The sequence below is a fragment of the Saccopteryx leptura genome, chromosome 4 (genome assembly GCF_036850995.1).
Source record: "Saccopteryx leptura isolate mSacLep1 chromosome 4, mSacLep1_pri_phased_curated, whole genome shotgun sequence".
Taxonomy (NCBI): Eukaryota; Metazoa; Chordata; class Mammalia; order Chiroptera; family Emballonuridae; genus Saccopteryx; species Saccopteryx leptura.
The window spans coordinates 192,616,882-192,640,945 of NC_089506.1; the positions used below are offsets into that span (position 1 = coordinate 192,616,882).

The window sequence follows — 24,064 nt, forward strand, 5'->3', positions numbered from 1 at the left end:
CTTCTCTTTAACTGCTTGTTTGTAGAAGAAATTCTAGATACTTTTCATGACAGTGATGGGTGCTACTCCATGGCAAGCAGATCATGTTTGGGGAGGTACTGCTGTGTAGGCTGGTGGTTTTGTCACTCAGTGGGCACGGTGCAGAGCTGTGAGCTGTTTGGGAGAGGCCTGGCTGGCGTGGGAGGTGGTGCTGTAGGGCCTGACCCGGTGCAGAATTGGCTTACCTTAAGGTGAGAGCCTCGATTCCAGCTTGATCAGGAGAAATCAGGTGTGGAGACAGGTGCTGTCTGACGAGTGTATAAGTGACTGTTTACTTCACCTGTTCCCCAGCCCGGAGTGTGGAGGAAAGGACCGGGTGCCTCCTGGTGTTTTCTATAAGGGGTACTCCCTGAGGCTGCACGCTCTGCCTGCTCTGGAGGGATTCCCTGGTGGCCAGAGGCTTGCAATCCAACTCCGTGAGGCTTCTTTCCAAAGGTCCTTTGAGGTTCTGGCTCCGAAGGCTTGTGGAATGTTTGGACCCTCAGCTCAGCTAGGTTTCCCAGGAATTCAGAGGTTTCTTTTTACTTGAAGTGGAACTCCTGTGCAGCTAGCTGTCTTCCTGCCTCCCTCAGAGGTGGTTATAACTTCACAATGGTTGCTCCTCACAAGCACCTGTTCTCTTGGTGTGTAATATTTCTGTAACATTAAATATTACAGAAGGTATTTTAGTATCTGCCTCCCATCCATAAGTCCATTAAGAGAGGAGGGTACATCTTTCCCCAAAGAAGCACGTAAATTGGGTCATTTTCATAAACATTTGTACCTGCTATGTGAATATTCCAGAGATAAGTTTCAAATGATGGTTGATGCCTGATTTCTCTCTGCTACTGAGCTGGCTTCAGAGAAACAGTGAAGTAACAAGCGAGGCCCCTTTATTATTAATAAGGGACTCAGGTTTCTAAGAATGTCCTTACCTCGGAATCCATTTTGTCAGAGGCCAGACCTTCTCCAGGTCCTGGGAAAGGAATTGTTTCCACAGCAGACAGAAGCCTAGGTTTCCCATCACGACTCAAGTGTCATGTTTCTTTAGGGAGAAGGCAGAACAACGGAAGAAGTCGGGAGGTGTTGGGATTATTACCTAGTGTCCAATTTGTGATTTTAAAGTAATAGCCTGGTTTTCTCAGTGAAGGAGATTACTTGGTTAAAATTAAGTCTAGAACAAGAAGAGCCATTTAACTTCAACTCGTAAAGCCACTCTGGCTTAGACTCAACTAGAACCAGCCTTTTTTCACCATGTGATGACACTGTGCTCTGCAGCCTCTAGAGGGCCCTGTGCCTATTTGGCTTTTAAACAGCCTTATAATCTGCTCTTTTCACAAATTGTACTTTAAATACACTTTTGTTCATTCCCCTCAGTCCTCAATTTCCAAATGGCTGTTGAGGTCATGCAGGGTCACCGCCACTGTGACAGGGTTCACTCTGGAATGTCGCAGGGCCCAATGTCAATCATGGGGCTTTTGATCTGGTGGACAAGGGGGTAGGCAGCCATTGTCTGTTCAGCTGCTTTTTACTATCTACCCAATGGGACTCTTCACCAGAGCTCTTTCAAGGAGCTGGGAGAGGAGAAGGGCAGGGTGTCACGTTTCAGACTTTCTAAAGCCGGGGTCGGGAACCTATGGCTTGCGAGCCAGATGTGGCTCTTTTGATGGCTGCATCTGGCTCACAGACAAATCTTTAATAAAAAAATGTTAAAAATATAAAACATTCTCATGTATGACAATCCATTCATTTCCTACCGCTCATGTTCATGGTTGTGGGTGGCTGGAGCCAATCACAGCTGTCCTCTGGGACACCAAATTTTTATTGGATAATGCTTAACGTACACGGGTCGTTGTATGGCTCTCATGGAATTACATTTTAAAATATGTGGTGTTCATGGCTCTCTCAGCCAAAAAGGTTCCTGACCCCTGTTCTAAAGGATCTTTTTTAGTACAGGACAGCAGTCAGTGGTGTGTGTCACAGGTGGCTGTTGCCTGGGTTACCCTAACCTCCCCCTGGAGGGGGGCTGCACAGGGGCAGGCTGCTTGCTTAGCTGGGCTCCTCATGCTCAAAAGAATGGCTGGTCTGGGCCTGGCCACATGTGTCCTTTTTTGGTGAGGAGCTTTGCTCTTTCATGTTTTCTTGGCTGATGTTTTACAACGTTGAGATGTTTGAGTTTCTTATTTGTATGAGATTAACAGGCTAATAAACATATCTGGTATCTTAAAGTCTTCCTTTTGCAGTTTTTTGTCATGAAAATGAATTAAAATAATGAAGACTGTGTACTTAATTATAATCTACTAATCTCTTTTCCCACCTGTAACCACCCTCTAATTGTAAAATAAAGTACACAAATAAAAAAGAACAAACTATTTCACAGCAGGAGGCTCTTTGGTATTCAGTTTGGACACTAGAGAGGATGTGTTTCCTGTAACTGCTTTTCTGTTCAATGGCAGTAAATGTTAAAATCACTGTTGGCCTAGAGTTTCTTTCTGAAGATTGGGAGGGAGGGGAATCAGAGGAACTTTAGGTAGCCCAGAGTTTCTGTAAATAGCACATTAAAACAATTTTTTAAAGTATCAAAACAAAAACAGAAAAGACCCATGAAAACTTTTTAAAAAAAAAAGGTGAAGGATATATGAAGAGTTCTTGCAAATTGGTAAAATAAAAACCCAATGGAAAACTAAGCAAACGGGTATTTCACAGAAGAGGAAATGCGGCCCCCAAATTATGTTCTGCTTCATTAGCAATCAAGGAATTGTAAAGACAAAATACTATTTTACTCCCATTCAAATGGCAAGTCGGGAAACTTGACAAACAAGTTGCTTGTGATTGTGGGTCTCATGTCTCAGAGGAGAGTGTAAATGGGTGCTGGAGGTTTTGTGAGTCTCATTACAGATGAGTGTAAATGGGTGCAGCCGCTTTGGAAATGAACTTGAAAACGAATGTTCCCACACTATGCCCAGTGGTTCCCCTCCCAGGTGTGTGTGTGTGTGTGTGTGTGTGTGTGTGTGTCCGTCCAAGAATATTCACAGTGGCAAAACCTATATTCAGATGATGGAATGTTGTAAAGTCCAAAGGAATCAACTACATCCACTTGCAACAATATGGGTGGGTTATGGTAATAGGAAGTCTCAAATGCTTACAGATGGCATATTTTATTTCATTTTATTGAGTGACTTTAGAAAAATTGATCTGTTCTTGTGTGTGCCCTGACCAAGGATTGAATCTGCAACTTTTACATATCGGGATGACACCAACCGAGCTATCCAGCCAGGGCAATACTTTTATATATATATATAAACGAGAAATAACAGGACAAAACCAGTGGGGTTTGTTTGTTTTGTATTTTTCCAAAGTTAGAAGCAGGGTGGCAGTCAGACAGACTGGCCTACTGGGATCCACCCAGCATGCCCACCAGGGGGTGATGCTCTGCCCACCTGGAGCATTGCTCTGTTGCAACCAGAGCCATTCTAGTGCCTGAGGTAGAGGCCACAGAGCCATCCTCAGCGCCCGGGTCAACTTTGCTTCAATGGAACCTTGGCTGCGGGAGGGGAAGAAAGAGAGAGGAAGGAGAGGGGGAAGGGTAGAGAAGCAGATGGGCGCTTCTCCTGTGTACTCTGACCGGGAATTGAACCAGGGACTTCCACACGCCAGGCTGACACTCTACTACTGAGCCAACCAGCCAGGGCCAACAAAACCAGTGTTTTAAAAAGCAATTACTGCCTGACCAGGCAGTGGCGCAGTGGACAGAGCGTCAGACTGGGATGCAGAGGACCCAGGTTCAAGACCCCGAGGTTGCCAGCTTGAGCGCAGGCTCATCTGGTTTGAGCAAAGCTCACCAGCTTGGACCCAAGATCGCTGGCTTGAGCAAGGGGTTACTCGGTCTGCTGTAGCCCCACAGTCAAGGCACATACGAGAAAGCAATCAATGAACAACTAAGGTGTCACAATGTGCAACAAAAAACTAATAATTGATGCTTCTCATCTCTCCGTTCCTGTCTGTCTGTCCCTGTCTATCCCTCTCTCTCACTCTCTGTCTCTGTAAAAAAATAAAAATAAAATTCATTAAAAAAGCAATTACTTAGGGTGAGGCAGAAGAATGGAATATTCTAGGTCCATTGGATAGTGAGTTGATTACCAGAGAAACACCATAAACGCTGGGGATGAGGAGTGGGAGTAATAATGCTCCTTTGCACCTTGAGAGTTGAGAGTGGCAGTCAGACAACTCCGTCAGTCAGTGGGCTCCAGGGGCTTCTAGAATGTTGTATGCGCTTCTTAAGGTGCATTTTTCTGAAGAAAATCCATAGCTTTCCATTAGCCTATAAAGTATATGTGACCCCAGGAGATTTGTCTTGCCTTGCTATCTGACATTTTGCTTCTATAACAAGCCCTATTTGGAGTGATGAAAAAGTTGTGGAAATAGTTGTGGTTGTACAACATTGTAAGTATAATTAATACCCCTGACTTGCACAGTTAAAATGGTAAATTTTATGTTATACATAATGTAATATGCCAAAGTCCATTGAATTATAAAAAAAATGCACTGGACATGAACTGTTTAGTTTTTTAAAGCTAATTTTCTAATTCATAAGTGAATGGCTTATAAATAAAGTAGAACTTGGAAGAATTTGAGAAGTGCCTAGAAAGGAAGCAAGATCCTCCCACTCAGGTCCAGAAAGGGTCCAGTAGGGCTCCTGGTCACACTGGTTGGACCTGGAGACCTTGTCAGTGGTCAGAGGTCACTTCTCCAGCACCTGCCATTGCTAAGAAGCCAGAAATATAGAACAGAACTCTGTCCCCATTAGATGTGTTGGAGCTTCTGATCGTCTCTGCAGGCAGGACGCTCCTAGGAGGCACATGGTCCAGGGATAGATGGAAACCTACTCAGGTTTGTCCCAGTTTATGAGGAGGGGCCAGACAGGCAGCCCAGTGAGGTGGACTGCTGGCTTTCACCCACTGATGTCCCTGTGCTCGGGTGATGAGAAGACAACAGGCTCAGGACGTTTTGGGGGTCTGGGTTCAAATCCAGTTAGCCTCTGAGCCAGTATGTTCTCGCCTGTGTGAGAAACAAACATATAACCAGCAAGAGTGCCCATGGGATTAAAGGGAGTCTCACCCATATGAAATAAGGGAGCGTGGCAGTGGTGACTGCACTGGCACAAGTTTGGGAGTCAAGTGAGGTTCATTTTAGTCCCAGTCCCACCACATACACAGATGGGGACAAGCTCCTGTCGCTGAGGGCCTACCATCTCCCAAAATGAGCTCTAGTCCATGCACCGCCCTGCTCCCCCACGGGGAGGCAGCAGCGGGCCCAGCCCTCGGTTTCTGTTTCAGTTCTGGCTGAGACTCCTGTCTGCACTTGGCCCTTCGCCAGCCCTGGCTGGGCCTGGGCTGCAGGATGCAGGAAGTCTTGGGCACCCCTGCTGGGGCCACAAGCAATACCTGGTGTCAGACCTGGAGCTGGGAAGACCAGGCTCTGAAGTGCCAGGCTTGATGGGATGTCAGGGGACCCTTGGGGGCTTCCCTGGGATCTCTGGCAGTTGAGGTGCCACCAATAGTTCCATGGCCTTGGACAAGTTCCTAATGACCAGCAACATGAACACAGTTGTTACAGATCTCTCCCAGTGAGCTGATTCCTTCCAGACCTCACCTCACACCTTTCACGGCTGAAGAAGGGGCTGGCGCAGGGCAAGCAGCCAGTCTGAGTGGGGCTGTGGTCACACTGCCAGGGCTCTCCCCCACCTCTGCACCTCCAGGAGCCTCCTCTGGGAAATGGGGGTGATGAGATGTGACTCCCAGGACTACATGACTGTCCTTCCTTCTCCTGTCCTTCAGCTTGGCTGCCTCTAAGGCTTCTATGGCTGTCCGTTTCTCTTTCACTCTTTCAGCTATCCTTGTCTCCAGCTGTTCTGTCTTCTCCATTCACCATGTCCCATGGCGTGTGTGTGTGTGTGTGTGTGTGTGTGTGTGTGTACTGTGTGCCTCATTCTTGGGACTCTTGCTGTCTGAGTACCTGGCTCTGGCTTTCTGGCTCTGGCTCTGGCTCTGCGTCTCTGACAGTCTGGGTCTCTCTCTCTCTCTCTCTCTCTTTCTCTCTCTCTCTCTCTCTCTGTTTTCTTGTGTGTCTCTCTCCCTCTGAGTCTGAGTCTCTGGGCTGACCTCAGGCTCAGTCTCTGCCTGTCTCTCTCCGACCCTCTCTGGGTCTCTGTGTATGTTGTGTGTGTGCTTCTCTTCTTCATTTCTTTTTTTTTTTTTTTTTAGTTTTTTTTATTTATTTATTCATTTTAGAGAGGAGAGGGAGAGACAGAGAGGAGAGACAGAGAGAGAGAAGGGGGGAGGAGCTGGAAGCATCAACTCCCATATGTGCTTTGACCAGGCAAGCCCAGGGTTTCGAACCGGTGACCTTAGCATTTCCAGGTCGATGCTTTATCCACTGCGCCACCACAGGTCAGGCCTTTTTTTTTTTTTTAGTTTTTTTTTATTTATTTTCTTTCTCATTTCTTTCTGCCTGTTTGTCTCTGTCTCTCTCTCACTGATTCTCAGTGTCTCTGGCTTTCTGAGTGTATGGGTGTTTTCAGTGTGGGTGTGTATGTGTGTTGTTTAGTGTGTGCTTCTCTGTGTCTTCCTACTGTCTCGCTGCCTGTGTATGTGTCCATGTGAGCACTCCCACTTCATTCTCTCTCCCTGTCCTCTGTGTGTCTCTTACTCTTTGTGTGGCTTGTGTTTGTGTGTATGTGTTTAGTATGTGTGTGTCCACGTCTTTCTCTTCTCTGACTGTCTCGTTCTTTCTCTGTCTCTCTCAATCTCTCTCTCCCTGTCTCTTTCTTGTGTGTGGGCGTGTGCGCGCATGTGTGTGTGTGTGTGTGTGTGTGTTTCTGTTCACAGCACACAGCGGAGCCTGTCCGGCAGGGCAGCGGATGTGTGAGGGATGATTCAGTGGCTGACAGGAAGCCTGCCGCCCTCCCCGCTGCCCTTCAGTATCCGTGGCGTTGCTGTCAGCTCGTGCAGGTGTACGGGCTCAGGATGAGGTGGCCGCAGTGAAGAGCCCCCAACTCTCAGTCAGGTAAGCCTTTCCCAGGAGCGCTTGGAGCTTGGCCCTGAAGACAGGGCTCCTGAGGCCGCCCCCGCTCCCCCGACACCCCCTGGGGTTGGAGCGGCCTCTCTGGCCAGGCGGGAGCACTTGGCAGCCCACTGGGTGAGGTGGAAAGATGTCGGACAGTCAGCACCCCTGCTGTGGCCCCAGTCCTTCCCTGGCACCCCTGCCTAGGGAGTCCTCACCTGGGACCCTGTGACATTCAGGGGAGCAGACTGTTTCCGGCGCTACCGCCACTTTCTTGCCCTCACCTTCCCCAGCCCAGCCTGCCATCCTGGGAAGCCCCTACAGTGGTCCCATCGCTTCCAGAGACTGGTGAGGGGCCAGGACAGTGGTTCCCAGGGTCAGGCCCACGAGCCTAGGTTTCTTCATCTGTAAAATGGAACTGTAACATCCCAGACACAGGGCTACGGGAGAATGGGTGAGAGCCCGCAGGCAAGTGCGCCCAGGCCCTGCCCCAGGCCAGAGGGAAGCACCTGTCCCTGCCGCCCCCACCCAGAGTCCGACCTGGCCGGCCAGCTCTCTGCTGGGGCTCTGAGAGGCTGGGGCCCTGGGGAGCACACTGTGCCCAGCTCTCTCAACAGGCGGCCCTGGCCTTCACCTTCCCCCACCTCTGCTCTGGAAGGGCTGCCCGGGCCCTGCACCAGTCACCTGAGCGCTGAGAGCCTCCCCTGGAAGCCTCTCGGCCGGCCTCATCTGAAGGCCAAGGTTATTTGGAAAAACGAAACAGACACCAGAGCAGAGCCCAGTGGATAAACCCTCCCTGGGCTCAGACTGGGACCTCTCACTCCACCTCCAACCCCGGCCTGCCCTGCAGCCCTGGTGGGTGTCAGTTTCCCCACCTACAGAATGACAAATGCTGGGGCAGTGGGCAGTATCATCTCCAAGGACCTTTCCGGGCGGGAGGCTCGGACGCGGAGGCCCACGCGGCCCAGCACCCAGGGCGCTCCCACAGCCGGCTTGTTGCAAACCTTGTTCATATGAAAACTGCCCACTTCCCCTTGTGCTATTTTGACCTGCAGAGCCACAGACTGTGGCAGCCTCCGTCCCTACCCACCCAGCCCTGCTTGTCTTCTTGGGGCCTCCTGGAGCTGTTGGGTCTGCCTCTCCTGGGGCCCAGTCTTCTGTGCTCTCAGAACATGGGTGGAAAGTAATGAGAGAGGGCAGGTTTACTCAGAGTGGGGGGGGGGGGGCACAGGAGTTTTCCTCAAACTAGTGTAGGGCGGGCACGTACGGTTGGCTGTGACTCCCATGCCTGGCCACCATCGCTGTACACTAGTTTAGGTTCTTTTAAAAAATAGTTCATGATTCTTAAAAATGTAATACAGGTATAAGAAAAAGGTAAAGGAGTGCAGCCTTTGAAGGCAGCCTGCTGTGGCTTTTTTTAAATCCTATGTAAGTTTATTTTATTTTACTTTATTTTTTTTCCTTTTCCAAGTGAGAGGAGGAGAGATAGACTCCCACATGAGCCCCAATCAGGGTCTACCCGGCAACCCCTGTCTAGGACTGACACTCTGCCCATCTGGGGCCATGCTCATAACCAAGCTATTTTTAGCACCTAAGGTGGAGGCTCCGCGGAGCCATCCTCAGTGCCTGGGGCCAGTGTGCTGTGGGAGAAGTAGAGAGAGAGAGAAGGAGGGTGAGGGGTGGAAAAGCAGATGGTCGCTTCTCCTGTGTGCCCTGACTGGGAATCGAACCCAGGACATCCACAATGCCAGCTGATGCTCTACCACTGAGCCAACTGGCCAGGGCCTGCCCTGGCTTTTGATCCTGGCTCCGTGACTGGTCAGCTGTGTGACCTTGGGCGGAGCACTCACCTCTCTGGGCCTGGTGTCTCCCACATGATGCCAAGAGTGTCTGTGACAACTAACTGAGGCAAGGGCCATGCTTTCCTGTGATCCCTGCCCCTCTCAGGGTCCCAGCACACGCCCACGAGGCAGTGGAGGGAAGGTCAGGCGGGGAAGGCTCCTGGTCAAGTTGCCCCACATGGTTCACTGCAGCTGCCCAGTCAGCTCTGGCCCCGACAAGCTGCGGCTGCCTCTTCCACTGGGACAGCGGTGGTGGCCAGGCATGGGAGTCACAGCCAACCGTACGTGCCCGCCCTACACTAGCATCATCTCAATGCCAGGCCTCATGTGACAAACCCACAAGCACAGTGTCATTATTTCCCCAGTGTAACAAAGGGCAAGCACAGGCCCTTGACTCTGGAATTCAGTTTTGCTTCCTGAGCAGAATTTGCCTTCTCATGCTCCAGGTGGGTGGAGATGGACCAGGGCTGGGGCCACTCTTGAGTGTGCTGTTCCCCACAGGAAGCAAGAGGGCTCTCTGACAAGCCAGGGTCCTCTGGGCCGGAGGGCTGCCTCTCCCCAGAGGTCAGCAGGCCATGACCCAAGGCTTCGAGTGCCAGGTCGAGAGCGTGGACTTGCTTCTGGGTCTTAAGCAGCCCCTAGGGATGGCTGATGGTGGACTCGTGTTCCGGCTTTCAGAGGGTGCATGTGTGTGACCCACTCCATGTATCTGTGCCCAAATCTCCTTTGAGGACAGAAAAAGTCACTGTCCTAATCAAAGGACAAAGTTGTCGAGGTTCAGGAGCCTGGAGAAACTCTCAACCAGCCAGCCAGCTGGAAATAAGACCCTCAACAGGTTACTCTTCTGAAAGCCCCAGCGTGAGCCTGGCTGGACACGATCGGCCCCCATTTTACAGATGAGAAAGCTGAGGCCTACAGATGCTGAAGCGCAGGCAAGATTTGACCCACGGAGTCCTTCCTCTAAAGCAGGTCCCCAACTTCCAGCAGCCTGAGATGGACTTGAGCCGTGCCTGGGGACTCGGGAGGGCGTCTGCCCCGGGACTGCCCCTTGAGGCCGAGAAAGGTGTGCAGGCCAGAAGGACAGTGCCCAGCCTCTGAGAGGTGGGGGAGCAGATTCCCCTTCAAACAAGAGCCTGTGTGACGGGGTCACTCCTCACATGAAGGCTGCTCTGTCACGAGATTTGAGAACTCCCATGTTCCCACTGACTCACTGGTGTTTTGGGGAAGGAGAAGTAGCATCTCTGTGACAGGTCCCTGACCGAGGCTCCACGCCACACAGACATTCCTCGTTGTCTTTGCCACAGAGATTTGTGAAGCTCAAAGAGGCGAGGGGACAGCCAGGTGCACACAGGCCTCAGGGGTGGCAGTACAAAGTTCATTTTCTCCCCAAGCCTCACCCTTCTAGCTGTAAGGTGGGGAGAAGCCCTCCTCCCAGGTGCCGGATGCAAGATGCACAGGTGTGCAGAGTGGATGCCCAGTGCCGGGGTTCCGTGTGCCCGCCCTGCTGTCCTCAGCTGTGTCCTGGCTATTTTGAGAGTCTGAATCCCTTTGCAGTTTCAATGATTCTCCTTAGAAGCCCCCTCAAGAAGGCTGTACTCACCTTCACCAGACCCTGGTGCCTGGTTGTGATCGCCAAGGCCCGAGGCCATGGCTAAGACCAGCCCGCTAAGACAGCAGCCGGCAGTCAGGGACCCAGGGCCTCCTCGTCCTGCAGCCTCTCTCTTCCAGCCCCACATCCCACCACCAGCCGCCATGGGCAGCACGCAAGGTCCCTCTGCCCTGGGCACACTTCTCCCATGCTCTCAAACCTACCTCCTCCAAGAAGCCTTCCTTGATCTCCCTCCTTCCAGCTCCTACAACAGGAGGCATCTGGGTGCACAGGTGTTTAATGAATGGAACTCTCCCTCCCAGCTTCCCCAGGAAGTCATGGATGGGGCGGAGAAGTGCCCTAGGTTGCATAAGGGCTGCCTGGGGCTCTCATGCAGGATGGCCCACAGACTCCAAGCTTGCGGATTAAATCTGGATTTACAGGAGGAAGGGGATGCCATGGGCAAAGCCATAGTTAGGGTCTGGAGGCTGGATCTTGAACCCTGTCTTTCCACTTAGCAACTGTGAGATCTCCGACCTCAGTTTATCTGTCAAATGGAGCAACCCATTCCCTTGAAGGACAATTGTGTGGATTAAGCAACGACATATGTAGGAGTGTGCACATACTTGTGGTGCTGTCAGGCGGGTCCCCAGAACCTTCCAGCACTTATCAAGTGTTGTTGGTCCTGGGAGTCCAAGAGTATGGGTGGGGGGTCAGGTGGAGGAATAGGTCTGGTCCTGCCCTGGTCCTCCAGCAGGATAGGAAGGGCATTCCCACAGCCTAGATTCAGCTGTGGGGCTGGCAGGAAACAGTGGGGTAACCCGAGAGTGTGGGCCAGGCAGCTTCCTGGAGGGGTATAGTCTTGCCGCCCTCCCACCCTGGCTCACTGTACTGTTGCAGGATAAGTGGCCAGGAGCGGACATGAGTGCAGAGACTGGGCTGCTGTGGCCCGGGGTGGCCCTCCTGCTGCTGCTGGGGGTGGTGGCCAGCCTGTGTGCACGCTGCTCCCGCCCAGGTAAAGGTAGGCTTACGGCGGAGGTGGGGTGGTAGTGGCGCGATGGAGGAGAAGACGGTGTTCCCAGAAACCCTTGCAAGCCCAGACCTGGCTGTGGTTGGAAGGGGCAGTCAGATAAGCCTCACAAGATGGGGGGTGATTCCCCCAAGGGTTGGCCCCAAACTGCCCCTGAACTCAATGGTTCTGGCTCACTGTAGGGCTTTGGTTTTGCCTGATCAAGGGCTTATATCTGGGGCAGAGGGCTGCTCTGGATAAGGGGAGGGAGGGTGGGCTGCCTGGATGTCCCCCTTCCCTAAGTTCTGCTGTCCTAAATAAATGGCGAGAAACAGTCTGTCAATGTCAGGTGGCCCACAGTGGTTGGCAGGTCCCCATGTGCTGTCCTAGACCCGCACAGGACACAGGAGAGACAGGATAAGGGAGGCCTCGGATCTCAGTTTCCACCCTGGCTCTGGATACTTGGCTATTTTGGTCTTGTTCTTGCAGGTGCGAAGCGGTCCGAGAGGATCTTTGAGCGGAGGAGCATGTGAGTGCCTCAGTGTCCTCAGATGTAGTGTGCCTTGGGCGTGAGCATCCCCGCAGGTGTCCCTACATGCTGTCCCTCCCCCTTTCACTCACACCTCCTCCATGCTGGACTCCGATGGATCCTGAGCAGCCAAGGGAGGCAGAGGGAGGCACCCAGGGGCTGTCCTGCCCCAGCCTGATCAGCAAGGGCTTCAGGAGGAGGGGATGCCACTCCGCAGCTGGCCCAAAGCGTCTCCAGAGAGCCTCCCTGTGGACCCAGCCCAGGGCGGCCTGCTGTGCTGGGGGGTGTGGCCAGGAATCCGCCCTCTTCCTGCAGTGGGAGGTAGGGGTGTGGAGCAGAGACTGGGCACAAAGCACAATGTGGGCGCTGGGTCTCCCCCGGAAAATGCTGAAGGAGCTTGGGGGAGCATGGGGCATGTCCCTTGGGGGACTAAGGAAGGCCTGATAGAGGAGGTGGGGGAGATTTTAAGAGAGAAGGGGGCAAAAGGGGACATTCCAGAGAGAAAGAGAACAGTGTGGGCAGTCGCTGACGTAGGACCGGGTGGACACTGTGTTCCGGGGATGAGGTGGCAGGTACCGTGTGTCTTGGGGGAGATGAACTGGATGAGAGCCTCGACTGTGGGGAGAGGCCTTGGCCTTTGTTCTGAGGGCCCCGGGGGAGGGGGCAGAGAGGTGGAAGCAGGGGTTCCCGTGCAGCAGGAAGGAGGGAGGCAGGCTCAGTGACCCCAGCAGAGTTCCGGGCCGGGCAATGGAACTCCAGGCACTTTGAGGGCAGGTGGTCCGCTCTTTGAGTCCTGGGAGAGTCAGCCGTGCAGACCAGGGGGTGACCCGAGAACAACCCCAGGCAGGGGGCAGCAGTCACTGAGTAGGAGCGTGACCGATGGAGTGCCTGGGGACCTCTGAGGACTGTGTGTGCACACGTGCAGAGGCCTGCCCGCCCACTCACACCCACATGCTCCCTGCACACTTGTTCATGCATGCACTTCTCACACACGCAGCACTGTATGCACACCCGGGTGGCTACTCACATACAAACCCCCACACACACCCTTTCTCATTTCCTTTTGCAACTGAAAAACCACAGTGAGATTTGAAAACAGAAATTTCCCACCCAGGCCCACCCCCGAGGCCAGGACTGGATCTTGCTAGGCAGCTTTGGTTACTTGGCCATCTGGATTGCCAACCTACAACTTCCACCAGGGGTGGGCTGTGCTCCCCTGGTGCCCCCCACTCTCCTGCCCACGCCAGCCCTCCTCAGCACCTCCCCTGCCCTCCTCACTCAGGCCCTGCCCACTCAGGGCCCCTGACTGATCTTAGAACTGTAGACTAAACCTCCTCTGTCGGAGGTGGACAAATGGGGCCAGGGTGAGAGGAGAAGGGAGGGGCGGCCTGGGTTTCTCCCCACCTCACTGGGGCTCACTCCGGCCAGCCTTTGTGAAACAGCTGCTGTGGGTGCCAGGCCCAGCTCCTGCACCGCCCCCTCTGGAAGCCATGCCTGACTCCTGTAGATTTAGAGCATCCTTCCTACATCTGATCACCCTGACCCCCAGCACCCCAGGAGCTCCTGGAAGCCTGGGCCAGGTACCCATATTAGTTCAGGGGAGGAGCCCAAAGTGTTTTAATGATTAGCTAATCTCCTCCACCATCCTCAGTGGTGGTTTCCATTCTCAAGGGCACTTCGTGGCCCAAAATAGCAGCTAAGGCTCCAGCCCTCACCTCTGCATTTCAGGCAGTAGTAAGAATGGAGAAGAACAAAACTGCTCTCTCTACTCCAGTTGTCAGTAACTCCTTTAAGGAGCTTTTTGCTGGAATTCCCAACAACTTTGGCTTGCATTTCATTGACAAGACCTTAATCACATGACCACATCAAAGGGAGGTGCATTTAGGTGCAAGGGAGGCTGGGAAATACAGTCTTTTGGATGTGCATGCTGCTGATTAAACAAATCAGGGTTATGTTTCCCAGGAAGACAGGGACACTGGGAAATGGCTAGATACCTGGCTGTTGTCTGCTAACCGTGAAGAAGTCCCACCAGTTATTTGGGAGTAGATGGTGTGTTTGTGTTTGAGGAGTGTGCTCTTTTAGGAATGTTAGACACTCCTGGGGCTATAGGTTGGTGGGGGCAGCCTTCTTGTTGCTCCTGGTTGAAGTCACTGCTGGGTCCCTGAGTAGTCCTCCTAACCTCACACCTCAGAATCTCAGGGCTGCCTCCAAGCCCTGCCCACAGACTCTCTTGTATCTCTGGGGATTCCTGGTTGGGCATGTGGAGGATGGGTCTCTCTGGCACATGGCTCCAGCCCAACACCATGTGAGAAGTGTGGGCATCCAGTGGGTAGGATGGGGGAGCCGTCCAGAGAACGAGGCCATCAGGCAACAGGGCTCTGAGACGCATAGGGGGGGCAGCTCCTTCTCCTTACTCTTGCCATGATGTGTCCCTCCTTTCTGTTCCTTGTCCCCATCTGTCCATGTCTCTTGTCTCTCTGTCCCTTGGGCTGCGGGAGGCCAGGCCCTCGCTCAGAATAGTCCCATGTGTTTCCAGGCAAGAGAATCAGCAGAACTTTGCAGTAGGCCGGACCTATTCCTGTGAGTCCCCAAACAGAGGGTCTAGGGGCGGGGCTCGGGGCGGGGAATTCATATCAGAGTCCCTTTTGTCTTCATCATCCTGAGGTTGTGCCCACGCCTGATCTGGGGGGGTGAGATGGTGAGGGGGTTACACTGGCAAGCTGGCCTGGGGGTCCAGACAAAACCCCCTTGTCATTTGCAGTAGCTGGGCAGGCCTGGCCAGGGCCCCTGATGGACACGGCCCCTGACATGGCAGCAGCAAGGTAGGAATGAGCCCTTTGTCCTGGGCCCAGAGGGGCTGCAGCCCCCACAGGAGGCAATGAGGAGGACCCTGGGGTCCCCACCTGGCGGAACCCAGAACAAGACCTTCCTCCCTCCTCAAACCTCAGAGTTCCGGTGCTGGATTCTAGAGCCCCACCAGGAGACTGCAGGGCAGGCGGTGGCTTTCAAACCCCCCACACCCTAGGGCCATTCCTCACCCCTCTACCCCTTCTCAGCCCCCTCCTTCCCCTTCCCCTGCAGGAAGGATAAGCTACTGCGCTTCTCCCCCAGCCTTGAGGGTGAGTGACCTGGCACACAGGAGGGGGGCGGGGGAAGCAGGACTGAGGCAGGTGAATACCGGGTGGGACCAGCACTGTGCATCCTCACAGCCTGCAGGGCTCAGCATCCATCAGTAAGTCTGCCATCCAGGGCCTTCCTCCGGGGTCCCGTATGTGCCCCGCCCTGCATGGGGCTTGGATGACAAAGAGCCCAGCTTTCCTCCTGTCCCCAGATCCCTCTCTTGCTCCCTCATTCCTGTAGAGGGAGGGGCAGGGGAGGTTAGCTGGGCGTGCCAGGGAGGCCTGTGCAGTGGACACATTCGGCAGGCAGGGAGGCCAGACGGGGTTGGCCTGGTGGGGGAGAAGGCAGAGAGCACGTACAACAAAAGTGTGAAGGCTGGAAACCTTTGGCTTTTCTTCCAGATTCTGCATCCTCAAGGTACCAGAACTTCAGCAAAAGTAGGTGGGCTCCAGGGATGTGGGGGCTGTGGTGGGGGGCCACCTCCCAGAGCGTAGGCCTAATTCTGCCTCCTCCTGCAGGAAGCAGACACGGATCAGATGCCGCCTACATGTGAGTGGGCTTCTCCCAGCCCTGACACCTCCTGCCCACACCTGCCCACCTTGCCCCGAACTTCCTTATTTATGAAAGGCTCCTGCCCGAGCACCCACCAGCCCAGGCTACTGAGCAGACTCAGTAGCAGTGTTTCCTTTCAGGAGGCTTTGTGGGGATGGGAGAGCAGGGACATAGACCTACTTTGGGGAGTGGCTGGGTGGGAGGACTTATCCTGCATCACCCAGTCAGAGACAAGTTACAGGAGCACCTGGGACTCCAGAGAGGAAGGCCCTCCGATACCTCATCTCACAGATGGGCAAACTGAGGCCCGGGGCAGCCGGGGACTTACCTAGGGTCACATGGCAAGGTGGCTAGTGCCAGGCTGCCACCCCATCAGCCTCAAGGTGGCTCAGGTGTCCAAGGAAGTGGGGTGGAGGGATCAGGGGAGACCCTGGCCCTGACCCCATGGGCCCCCAGGGCAGTGATGGATGGAGCGGCCCTGGCCTCCCTGCCCCCACCCCTGCCATGAAGCCCCCAGCCCAGCCATGAGCCTGCCCAGCAACTGGTGTGTTTTTGTTTTCTCTCCAGAAACCCCATCACCACGGACTATTACAACTGGGGGAAGTTCCAGAAGCCTTCGGAAGGTGAGGCAGAGGGGGAGGAGGGGGACAGCAGGGAGGAGATCAGAGCACTGCTTCACTGGTGGGACCAAGGCATTTAGGAGCCAGGGGTAGGAGTTAGGACCACAGGGATGAGGGAGCAAGAGAGGGATCTGGGGACAGGAGGAAAGCTGGGCTCTTTGTCACCCAAGCCCCATGCAGGGCGGGGCACATATGGGACCCCAGAGGAAGGCCCTGGATGGCAGACTTACTGATGGGTGCTGAGCCCTGCAGGCTCTGAGGATGCTGGCACTCTAGGCCCTCCCTAACAGCTTTGCTTTACAGAAAGAGAAACTGAGGACTGAGGCTAGGCAGCGCCTGAAGAGAGATGCACAGACCGGGCTCCTGCTGGGGTGGGGGGTGAGACACCAGGGGGGCAGGGAGTGGGGTCCTCTTCTTCCTACCGCTGCTTCCATATTGGGGCCCTCAGAACCCTTTTGATGTAGATGGACACTGGGTGGGGCAGTGGTTAGAGCTCACTTCCCCATTGGAGTGGGGGTGATGCCAGGGTGCCAGGTGCTGATATGCCACACCCAGCCTAAGCCCCTGGGCAAAGGCTTCCAGCCCACCTAGCCCTGCCTAAAGGGTTCTGCTTCTAGATAAGCTTAGATTTGGTACCTCTCTCTTGGGCGCCCAGTGGTTCTCCCTGCCCCTCACTGCCTGAGAGAGATGGGCCTCCCTCCATTTAGCTATCCATCCTGGGCCTGAAGGCAGCCTGTCCCCTAACCTCCCCTCCCCAGTGCACTCGGGGGTGGCCTTGGAGGACACAGAAGGAGCCTGGGTGGCAGCTGCTGAGCCAGAACAATACCCATTAAGAAGGTTGTCCAGGAAAATGTTCAAGGCTCTGCGGAACCAAAACGGCTGGGGGGTTGGCGGAACAGGTCACCTGCCAAACGAAGACTGGGCAGAGGGAGGGAGGAAGAGCAAGCCTTGATGGGCAGGGCCCACCGTAACCAGAGTCCTCTCCCCTCTCCCCTCTCCCCTCTCCCCTCTCCCCTCTCCCCTCTCCCCTCTCCCCTCTCCCCTCTCCCCTCTCCCCTCTCCTCTCCCCTCTCCCCTCTCCCCTCTCCCCTCTCTCCTCTCCCCTCTCCCCTCTCCCCTCTCCCCTCTCCCCTCTCCCCTCTCCCCTCTCCCCCTCTCCCCTCTCCCCTCTCCCCTCTCCCCTCTCCCCTCTCCTCTCTGCCCTCTCCCCTCTCCCCTCTGCCCTCTCCCCTCTCCCCTCTCCCTTCTCCCCTCTTCCCTCTCCCCTCTCCCCTCTCCCCTCCCCCCTCCCCCTCTCCCCTCTCCCCTCTCCCCTCTCCCCTCCTCTCTCCTCTCCCTTCTCCCCTTCTCCCCTCTCCCCTCTCCCCTCTCCCCTCTCCCCTCTCCCCTCTCCTCTCCCCTCTCCCCTCTCCCCTCTCCCCTCTCTCCTCTCCCCTCTCCCCTCTGCCTTCTCCCCTCTCCTCTCTCCCCTCTCCCCTCTCCCCTCTCCCCTCTCCCCTCTCTCCCCAGCAGATGATGACGATGCTAATTCCTATGAGAATGTGCTCATCTGCAAGCAGAAGCAGCCTGACTCAGGTGAGGCTGCCAGCCTGGAGCTGGACAGGGACTGGTGAGATCTGAAGTCTCCCTGGCCCAAGGGCATCACCCGCCTTGAAGCATAAAAGTTCACCGATCCGCCAGTGCCTTGGGTCAGGCACTGACTCACTCCTGTCCCGGGAGGAGGCACCCTCATCCTGGGCCTCAGTGGGACTGCTCTGTGGGGTCCTTTCCTCCCCTGAGGGCTGCCCAGCTCGAGGGCACAGCATGCCTCTCGGGCAGGGCCCATGGCGCCTCGCTGGCCAGAAGACTAGCCGTGGAGGCTTCCCCCTGCAGCCCTTCTCTCGGTTTCTCTCCCGGCAGGGGATGAAGAATCCGAGGATTATCAGAACTCAGCTTCCATCCAGCAGTGGCGGGAGTCCGTAAGGGTCGTGGGTATGTGGCCGGAGCAGGGGCTCCTGAGTGGTCAGCCTCAGCAGGCTCAGAGGACCCTAGCCCAGGAGGACGGCAGGGAAGGGAGGCAGGAGTTGGGGAGGAGGACTGGGGAGGCCAGGCCGGGGTGAGCTCCCTGCAGCCAGGTCGGCTCATTCCACAGTGAGGCTTTCAGCACAGCAGCAGTGGCGCTGGCCTTGAACCATGCCGGGAGGTATTCGGCAGCCATGGCCGCCTGAGGTCAGGTCCTGCCGGTCAGGCTGCTCACCAGCTGCACGGATGGAGTCCCGCTCTCTCTGCTTCCCGGGCAGCATAAATCTCTGGCAAATCCCAGAACAGGGACAGACAAACCGTCCACAGCCGCCTTTTCCTTCAGGCTGTTCTGTGACACCTGAGGGTTTGAGCCCCAGGTGGGAGCTCTGGTGGGAGCCCCAGGGAACAGGTCTGGGTGTGTCCACGCGAACCAATTGAGGATTTGCCTGCTGGTCCACAGGGCAAGTTCCGAGAGAAGCACCTCCGTCCCCTGCAGGAAGCCCAGACGAGGATGACAGCGAGCCCGATTACGTGAACGAGGACGTGGCGGCCAGGGAAGCCTAGGGCACCCCTGGGAGAAGGTACACCTGCCTCGGTGCAGGGTGGGGGCCTCACTGGCCGGAGGGGCCCATTCCAAGGGAGAAGATGAGCTCTTGGGCTGGAGGAGCGTGGTGGGGGCCAAGGGGTAGCACCCATGGGTGCTGAAAGGCGGTGCCTCTGCAGGGTGCCGGGCCTCCAATGCAGTCTCTGCCCATCCTGCACCCAACTCCCTGGCAGACTTGGTGAGGGGACAGGTTCACAGCAAGCACAAGGGTCTCAGCCCTTGACGCTGTCAGGCGGGGATGGCTGGTGAAGTCGTTGGGTGAAGGTGGGCTTTGGGTGGGTCCCTGCGACCTTGGGGGAGTGACTTAACCTCCTCGGGCCTATTTCCTCACTTGCAAAATGGAGCTCATGGGATCTGTCTCAGATAAGACACTGTACCCAGTCCTGCTGGGCCCGTGTTGGACTCAGAAACAGGAAGCAGGACAGGGAGAAGATGGTACTGCTGACAATAGTGGCTGCGCTGTTAAGCAGCCACTTTTCTGGCCAGCATAACATGGTGCTAAGTGCTCACACACACCATCTTCTGCCACCACAAAGGCACCTAGCACTAAGCCATCTGCCCAAGGTCACACTCAGAATAAGTGGAGGGGAGGTCGGAGTGGCAGGATCCACCCCAGAGCCCTTGTAGGCTGTCTAAGGTCCCTACCTGAGGAGCACAGGCAGCCCTCTCAGTGGGTGGCAGTCCCGGCTGGTCGGGAGTCAGCCACAGAAGGTGGAGCTCAGGGTACAGAAGACCCACTTTTCTTTCATTCACCCAATATTTACCACACCTGTCAGGGGCAAGACCTGCCTTGGGTGCCGGGGACATAGTAATGAACACAATACACAAAATGCCTGGCATTGTGGGGGGAGGGAGACAACAGATACCCACAGGCTAAGAGAGGGCAGAGAGGAAATACTGCATTCTAGATGGTGGGAAGTCCTGCAGAGACCAACACGGCAGAGGGAAGGGACAGGGAGGAAGGGGGACCATGAAGTAGGGGGGCCAGGGGAGCCTTCTGGAGGCCCCCCTCGCCCTCTGGGGCAGGGCACCCAGGCAGAGGGACAGCAGAGGCGTGCTCAGAGGCTCTGACACCAGCAGGAGGTGGGACGGTGGGGGTGGAGGTCAGTCACGCAGGGCCAGCACCTGAGTTTTGTCTGAGGTTTGGGGGTGAGAAGGGGGAACATGGGAAGGTTTGAAACACAAGAGTGACTTGATATGCCTAAAGAATCAATGGCTACTGAGTAGAGCAATGACTACAGTCAGCCCTCCAAAGCCATACATTCAACAAACCTCATATGCAAAATATTTGAGGGGGGAAAAAATCTCAGAGAGTTCCCAAAAGCAAAACTGGAATTTGCTGCATGCTGAGCACTATACTGAATTCACACAAATGATGTGTAGCCTATACGCAAATACATCATTTTTACGTAAGGACTTAAACACCCTCAGGTTTTGATATCTGGTGGGGTGTGTGTGTGTGGGGGGGGCGCGACAATCCTGGAATCAATCCCCTGAGGATACCGAGGAACAGCTACACAGGGGGACAGCAAGGGCAGCAGGGAGACCAGTGAGTTGAGTCCAGACAAAAGGTGCCACGTTGGCCCAGGGAGGCAGTGGGAGAGGAAGATACTGAGTGTTTTGTGCAGTCACCCTGACGCCCTGCACGTGGTGTGAGGCGGAGGAACTGCAAAGGACCGCAGGTTTTTGCCTGAGCAATAGAGGTTTTCTCTATCGACCGAGGTCCGGGAGGCTCCAGGCACAGCGAGTTTTGGGGGCAAAGCCAGTTTATTTCCGGGCCTGTTCTTTGCAGAGGTCCATGCGGGGGAAGATATAGAATGGGCGGACATCGGCGCCTGGAGTCAGGGAGAAGTCGGGCTGGAGACTGACGCTGAGGACAGGCTGGGATGAGCCAGGACCAGAGCGCAGTCAGGATTTCACACGAAAAGTGGAAGTTCCAGGAAGAAACTCAGCTTGATGGGGCTGTGGGAGTGAGCTGAACACCGGCCACCACTGGGCATCCCTCCCCTTACTGAGCCAGTCACTCCCGCATGAGGGGACAGGGTGCTAGCCAAGACAAACCTCTTCCTTTTAGCCAACCGTTTCCATCTTCACGGAAGGAGCCAAGGAACCCAAAGCTTATAGGAATGTTTACCGTCTCCCAACCATCACTTCTTCAGTTGCTCAACCTCTGGACCCCACCAGTTATTCACAGGAGGTGCACCAACAGGTCCTGATGACCGTCCCTCTGGCCTCGCGGGCCCGGCCTGAAGAAGGCAGCGACACGTGGAATCAGCTTCTCCGCGGCTGGGCAGGAGCCTGGCGCCGAGGGCAGTGCAGCTCCTGTGGCAACTGACTGCCCAGCACCAAGGACAAGCCGCGTCCCCACCCCGTACCTAAAACATCACTCGATACTGGTCTCCACGTCCTTTTTTGCTTTGGATTTGGATCCCAAATTGCTTACCAAGGTCCGGATTGTCTTGTGATCGATAGGCTTGTACAATTAATTTATATAGATGGAGCCCTATTTAATATTCTACACTCCAGGGTAGATTTTGTCTGTCTTGTCTCCTGTAAGCATTACACATTCTCACCTCAGCAGGCACGCAGGGGGGAGCCCTGGGGCGTCTTTCTCAGGGCCTCAGTTCCCTGGAGGAGAGATGAGGTTACAGCCACCCACATGCCTCTTCAGTGGGCATGTCCGGAGGACAAAGTGCAGAAGGGGCAAGCTGGGCAGAGCGGTGGTGCCCCTGTTGCCCTGAACCCCTCTGCTGCAGGGACGGCCTCAGCTCAGCTGACTGGACAGTGTGACTGTCTCATGGGAATGGCGGAGGTCCAAAGGGACCTTGAGCCAGAAAAGCCAGTCAGGGGAAAATGCCTCCCCCAGTTGAAGCATCTCAATAAACCTTTTCAGTTTAAGAGCAGTAGTTCTTCAGTGTCTGCTTTCCCTGCGTCGTGTACAACCAAGGGAGCGAGCCAGCCTCGTTCCACAGAGAGGAACCGAGGCCTGGAGACACCTGGGGACAGGGCTTTGGGCCTCGAGTCCAGCTCTCTTCCAGGATGCCACACCAATTCTTTCCATGAGAAATCAATGCCACAAGTTAGGAAATTTGAAAAAAGAAAATTTAGAACACAACTGTTGGCCACTTGTCACTTTAAACCCCGAAGCCCTGACTTCACAAGCGCAGGGGCGGGCTTAGACCTGAGCAGGGAGGGTGGTAGGGCTTCCAGGAGGCTCCAGGCAGGGGTGGGCCCTTTCTCCATTACAGGTGTGGAAACCTTGATCTCAACTGGGCCCCCACCTACAAACTGGACACAATCATTCTTTCACCTCACTGGGATCCCGAGATTCGACAAAAAAATGAAGGTCAAGAAATTGTGTATTTTGTAAAACACCTTGCAGTTTTTGAGAACATTTTTTCCCTCTTTACTAAAACCTAAACCCGAAGAGCCAATAATCTCAGAGCCCGTGTCCCCATCCAACAGTGTGGCTTGGGTAGGTGACTTAACCAGCCCAGGAGGGATGGCACTACGACGTGTCAAGTGTTGGCAGGCCCTTTCCCTCCCGCTTCCTCCTATCTCAGAGGTTCAGGCTAGAGCACCAGAGCCGCTGCTGGCCAGGTTGGGCAGGGGGAAAAGCAAACGGGCCCCCGCAGTGGTTCCAGGACTACGGGCAGCTTGGGCACACACGGCCACACAGTGGAGGCCCTCTGTCCAGGAGCCCACAGGGCAGGAAGAGCCAGCACCTCACGCAAGTGTCCCCAAAGCTTTTCAGTATACCACTAATCACAGAAGCTGAGGCACTCCCAACCCTCTGCCCCCAAAACACCACTCTAAAATGACCTCTGGGATCTGCTTCAGATCAGTTCCTGAGTGGGCGGCTGGTGGGAATACAGAGGAAACAAGGTTGGCCATGTGTTGGTATAATTAAGTTGGATGAGTATGTGAAGGTATCCTGTATCGTTGCTTCATGTACAAATGATATTTTTCATAATTAAAAAAAAAAAGGGAAGATACAGTGCCTTGCAATTCTACAAGTTAATATAAAACCCACGGGGGCCTGTCCTGTGGTGGGTGGTGCAGTGAATTAAGAGTCAACCTGGAACACTGAGGTCACCAGTTTGAAACCCTGGGCTTGCCTGGTCAAGGCACAAATGGGAGTTGATGCTTCCTGCTCTTCACCCGGCTCTTCTCTCTCTCTTCCTCCCTCCCTCCTCTCTAAAATGAATAAATAAAATCTTAAAAATAAAATACCCATTGGGAAATTCTGAAGCGACAAGTACTGCACAGCAGAGGCCGCATGGCGGGGGCCTGGCTGTGCTGATTGCACCACTTCCCTCGGTGACTCCTGTAAGTCCTTTCTGAAGGGCTCATGGCCTCAGCTTGTTCTGATTTTTTTCTCCCTATTCTATTTAGAAATTAAATTTAATGGGGTGACTTTGATCAATAAGAGTACATACGTTTCAGGTGAACATCTCTATAGCATTTGAACTGTTGATTGTGTGGTGTGCCCACCACCCCAAGGTCAAATCATTTTCTTTTTTCTTTATTTTAATTGATTTATTTATTCATTTTTATTAGAGAGAAGAGAGAGAGAGAAAAAAAGATAGAACAGAGAGAGGAGCAGGAAGCATCAACTCTCATATGTGCCTTGACCAGGCAAGCTCAGGGTTTCGAACCGGCGACCTCAGTATTCCAGGTCAATGCTTTACCCAGTGTGCCACCACAGGTCAGGCTCAAATCATCTTCCTTCACTGTATATTTGTCTCTCTTTACTCCCCCCCCCCCATAACCACTTCCCTTTTATCTATGTCCATGAGTCTCAGTTTTATACCCCCTCCCAGAAGTTTTCTAAATAGTCAGTAAATTACAACAAACCCTGCCCTCAACCCATGGAACTGTTCACTAGGCACCTAAAAAACCAGATTAGCTTGTCTAGTCTATTATATCCTTATCTACTTGTAGGGTGCAAGGGGCATACAGACAGGAAGCTGGCTTTCTTTGTGGCCTTGCGTTGCCACATTATTGCTGACAAAACTGTACGGTTTTATTAGCTAAAATGCCAACACATGCCCAGACTGGGTGCCGTGCCCTGGAGGTTCTCCAGGGCCTTCCCCTGCCACCACTCCCGAGCCTGGGAC

At 54.4% G+C, this 24,064-nt stretch overlaps 1 protein-coding gene across 7 annotated transcripts; it reads left to right on the top strand.

The window, feature by feature from the left end:
• The first annotated feature begins 6,926 nt into the window (after positions 1–6,926).
• Positions 6,927–24,036, top strand: LAT2 (linker for activation of T cells family member 2). Of its 7 annotated transcripts, none has more exons than XM_066382412.1 (13): positions 6,927–7,083; positions 11,410–11,530; positions 12,008–12,047; positions 14,551–14,627; positions 14,809–14,869; positions 15,129–15,166; positions 15,569–15,604; positions 15,686–15,716; positions 16,287–16,342; positions 17,849–17,914; positions 18,239–18,310; positions 18,801–18,921; positions 21,019–24,036. In XM_066382412.1, the coding sequence occupies exons 2-12, from the start codon at positions 11,431–11,433 to the stop codon at positions 18,902–18,904; spliced, it is 681 nt and encodes a 226-aa protein (XP_066238509.1). In that variant the 5' UTR covers positions 6,927–7,083; positions 11,410–11,430; the 3' UTR covers positions 18,905–18,921; positions 21,019–24,036. The 7 variants fall into 7 exon arrangements, with proteins under 7 accessions (XP_066238509.1, XP_066238510.1, XP_066238511.1 ...); XM_066382413.1 differs by having other exon boundaries at positions 21,044–24,036; XM_066382414.1 differs by having other exon boundaries at positions 17,852–17,914.
• The last annotated feature ends 28 nt before the right edge of the window (positions 24,037–24,064 follow it).

Excerpts from the sequence above, each read along its gene's own strand:
- LAT2 (XM_066382412.1), top strand. The coding sequence starts at position 11,431 with ATGAGTGCAGAGACTGGGCTGCTGTGGCCCGGGGTGGCCCTCCTGCTG. Across the intron at positions 14,628-14,808 it reads AGTAGGCCGGACCTATTCCT|TAGCTGGGCAGGCCTGGCCA; the intron begins GTGAGTCCCCAA and ends TGTCATTTGCAG. Across the intron at positions 16,343-17,848 it reads GTTCCAGAAGCCTTCGGAAG|CAGATGATGACGATGCTAAT; the intron begins GTGAGGCAGAGG and ends CTCTCTCCCCAG.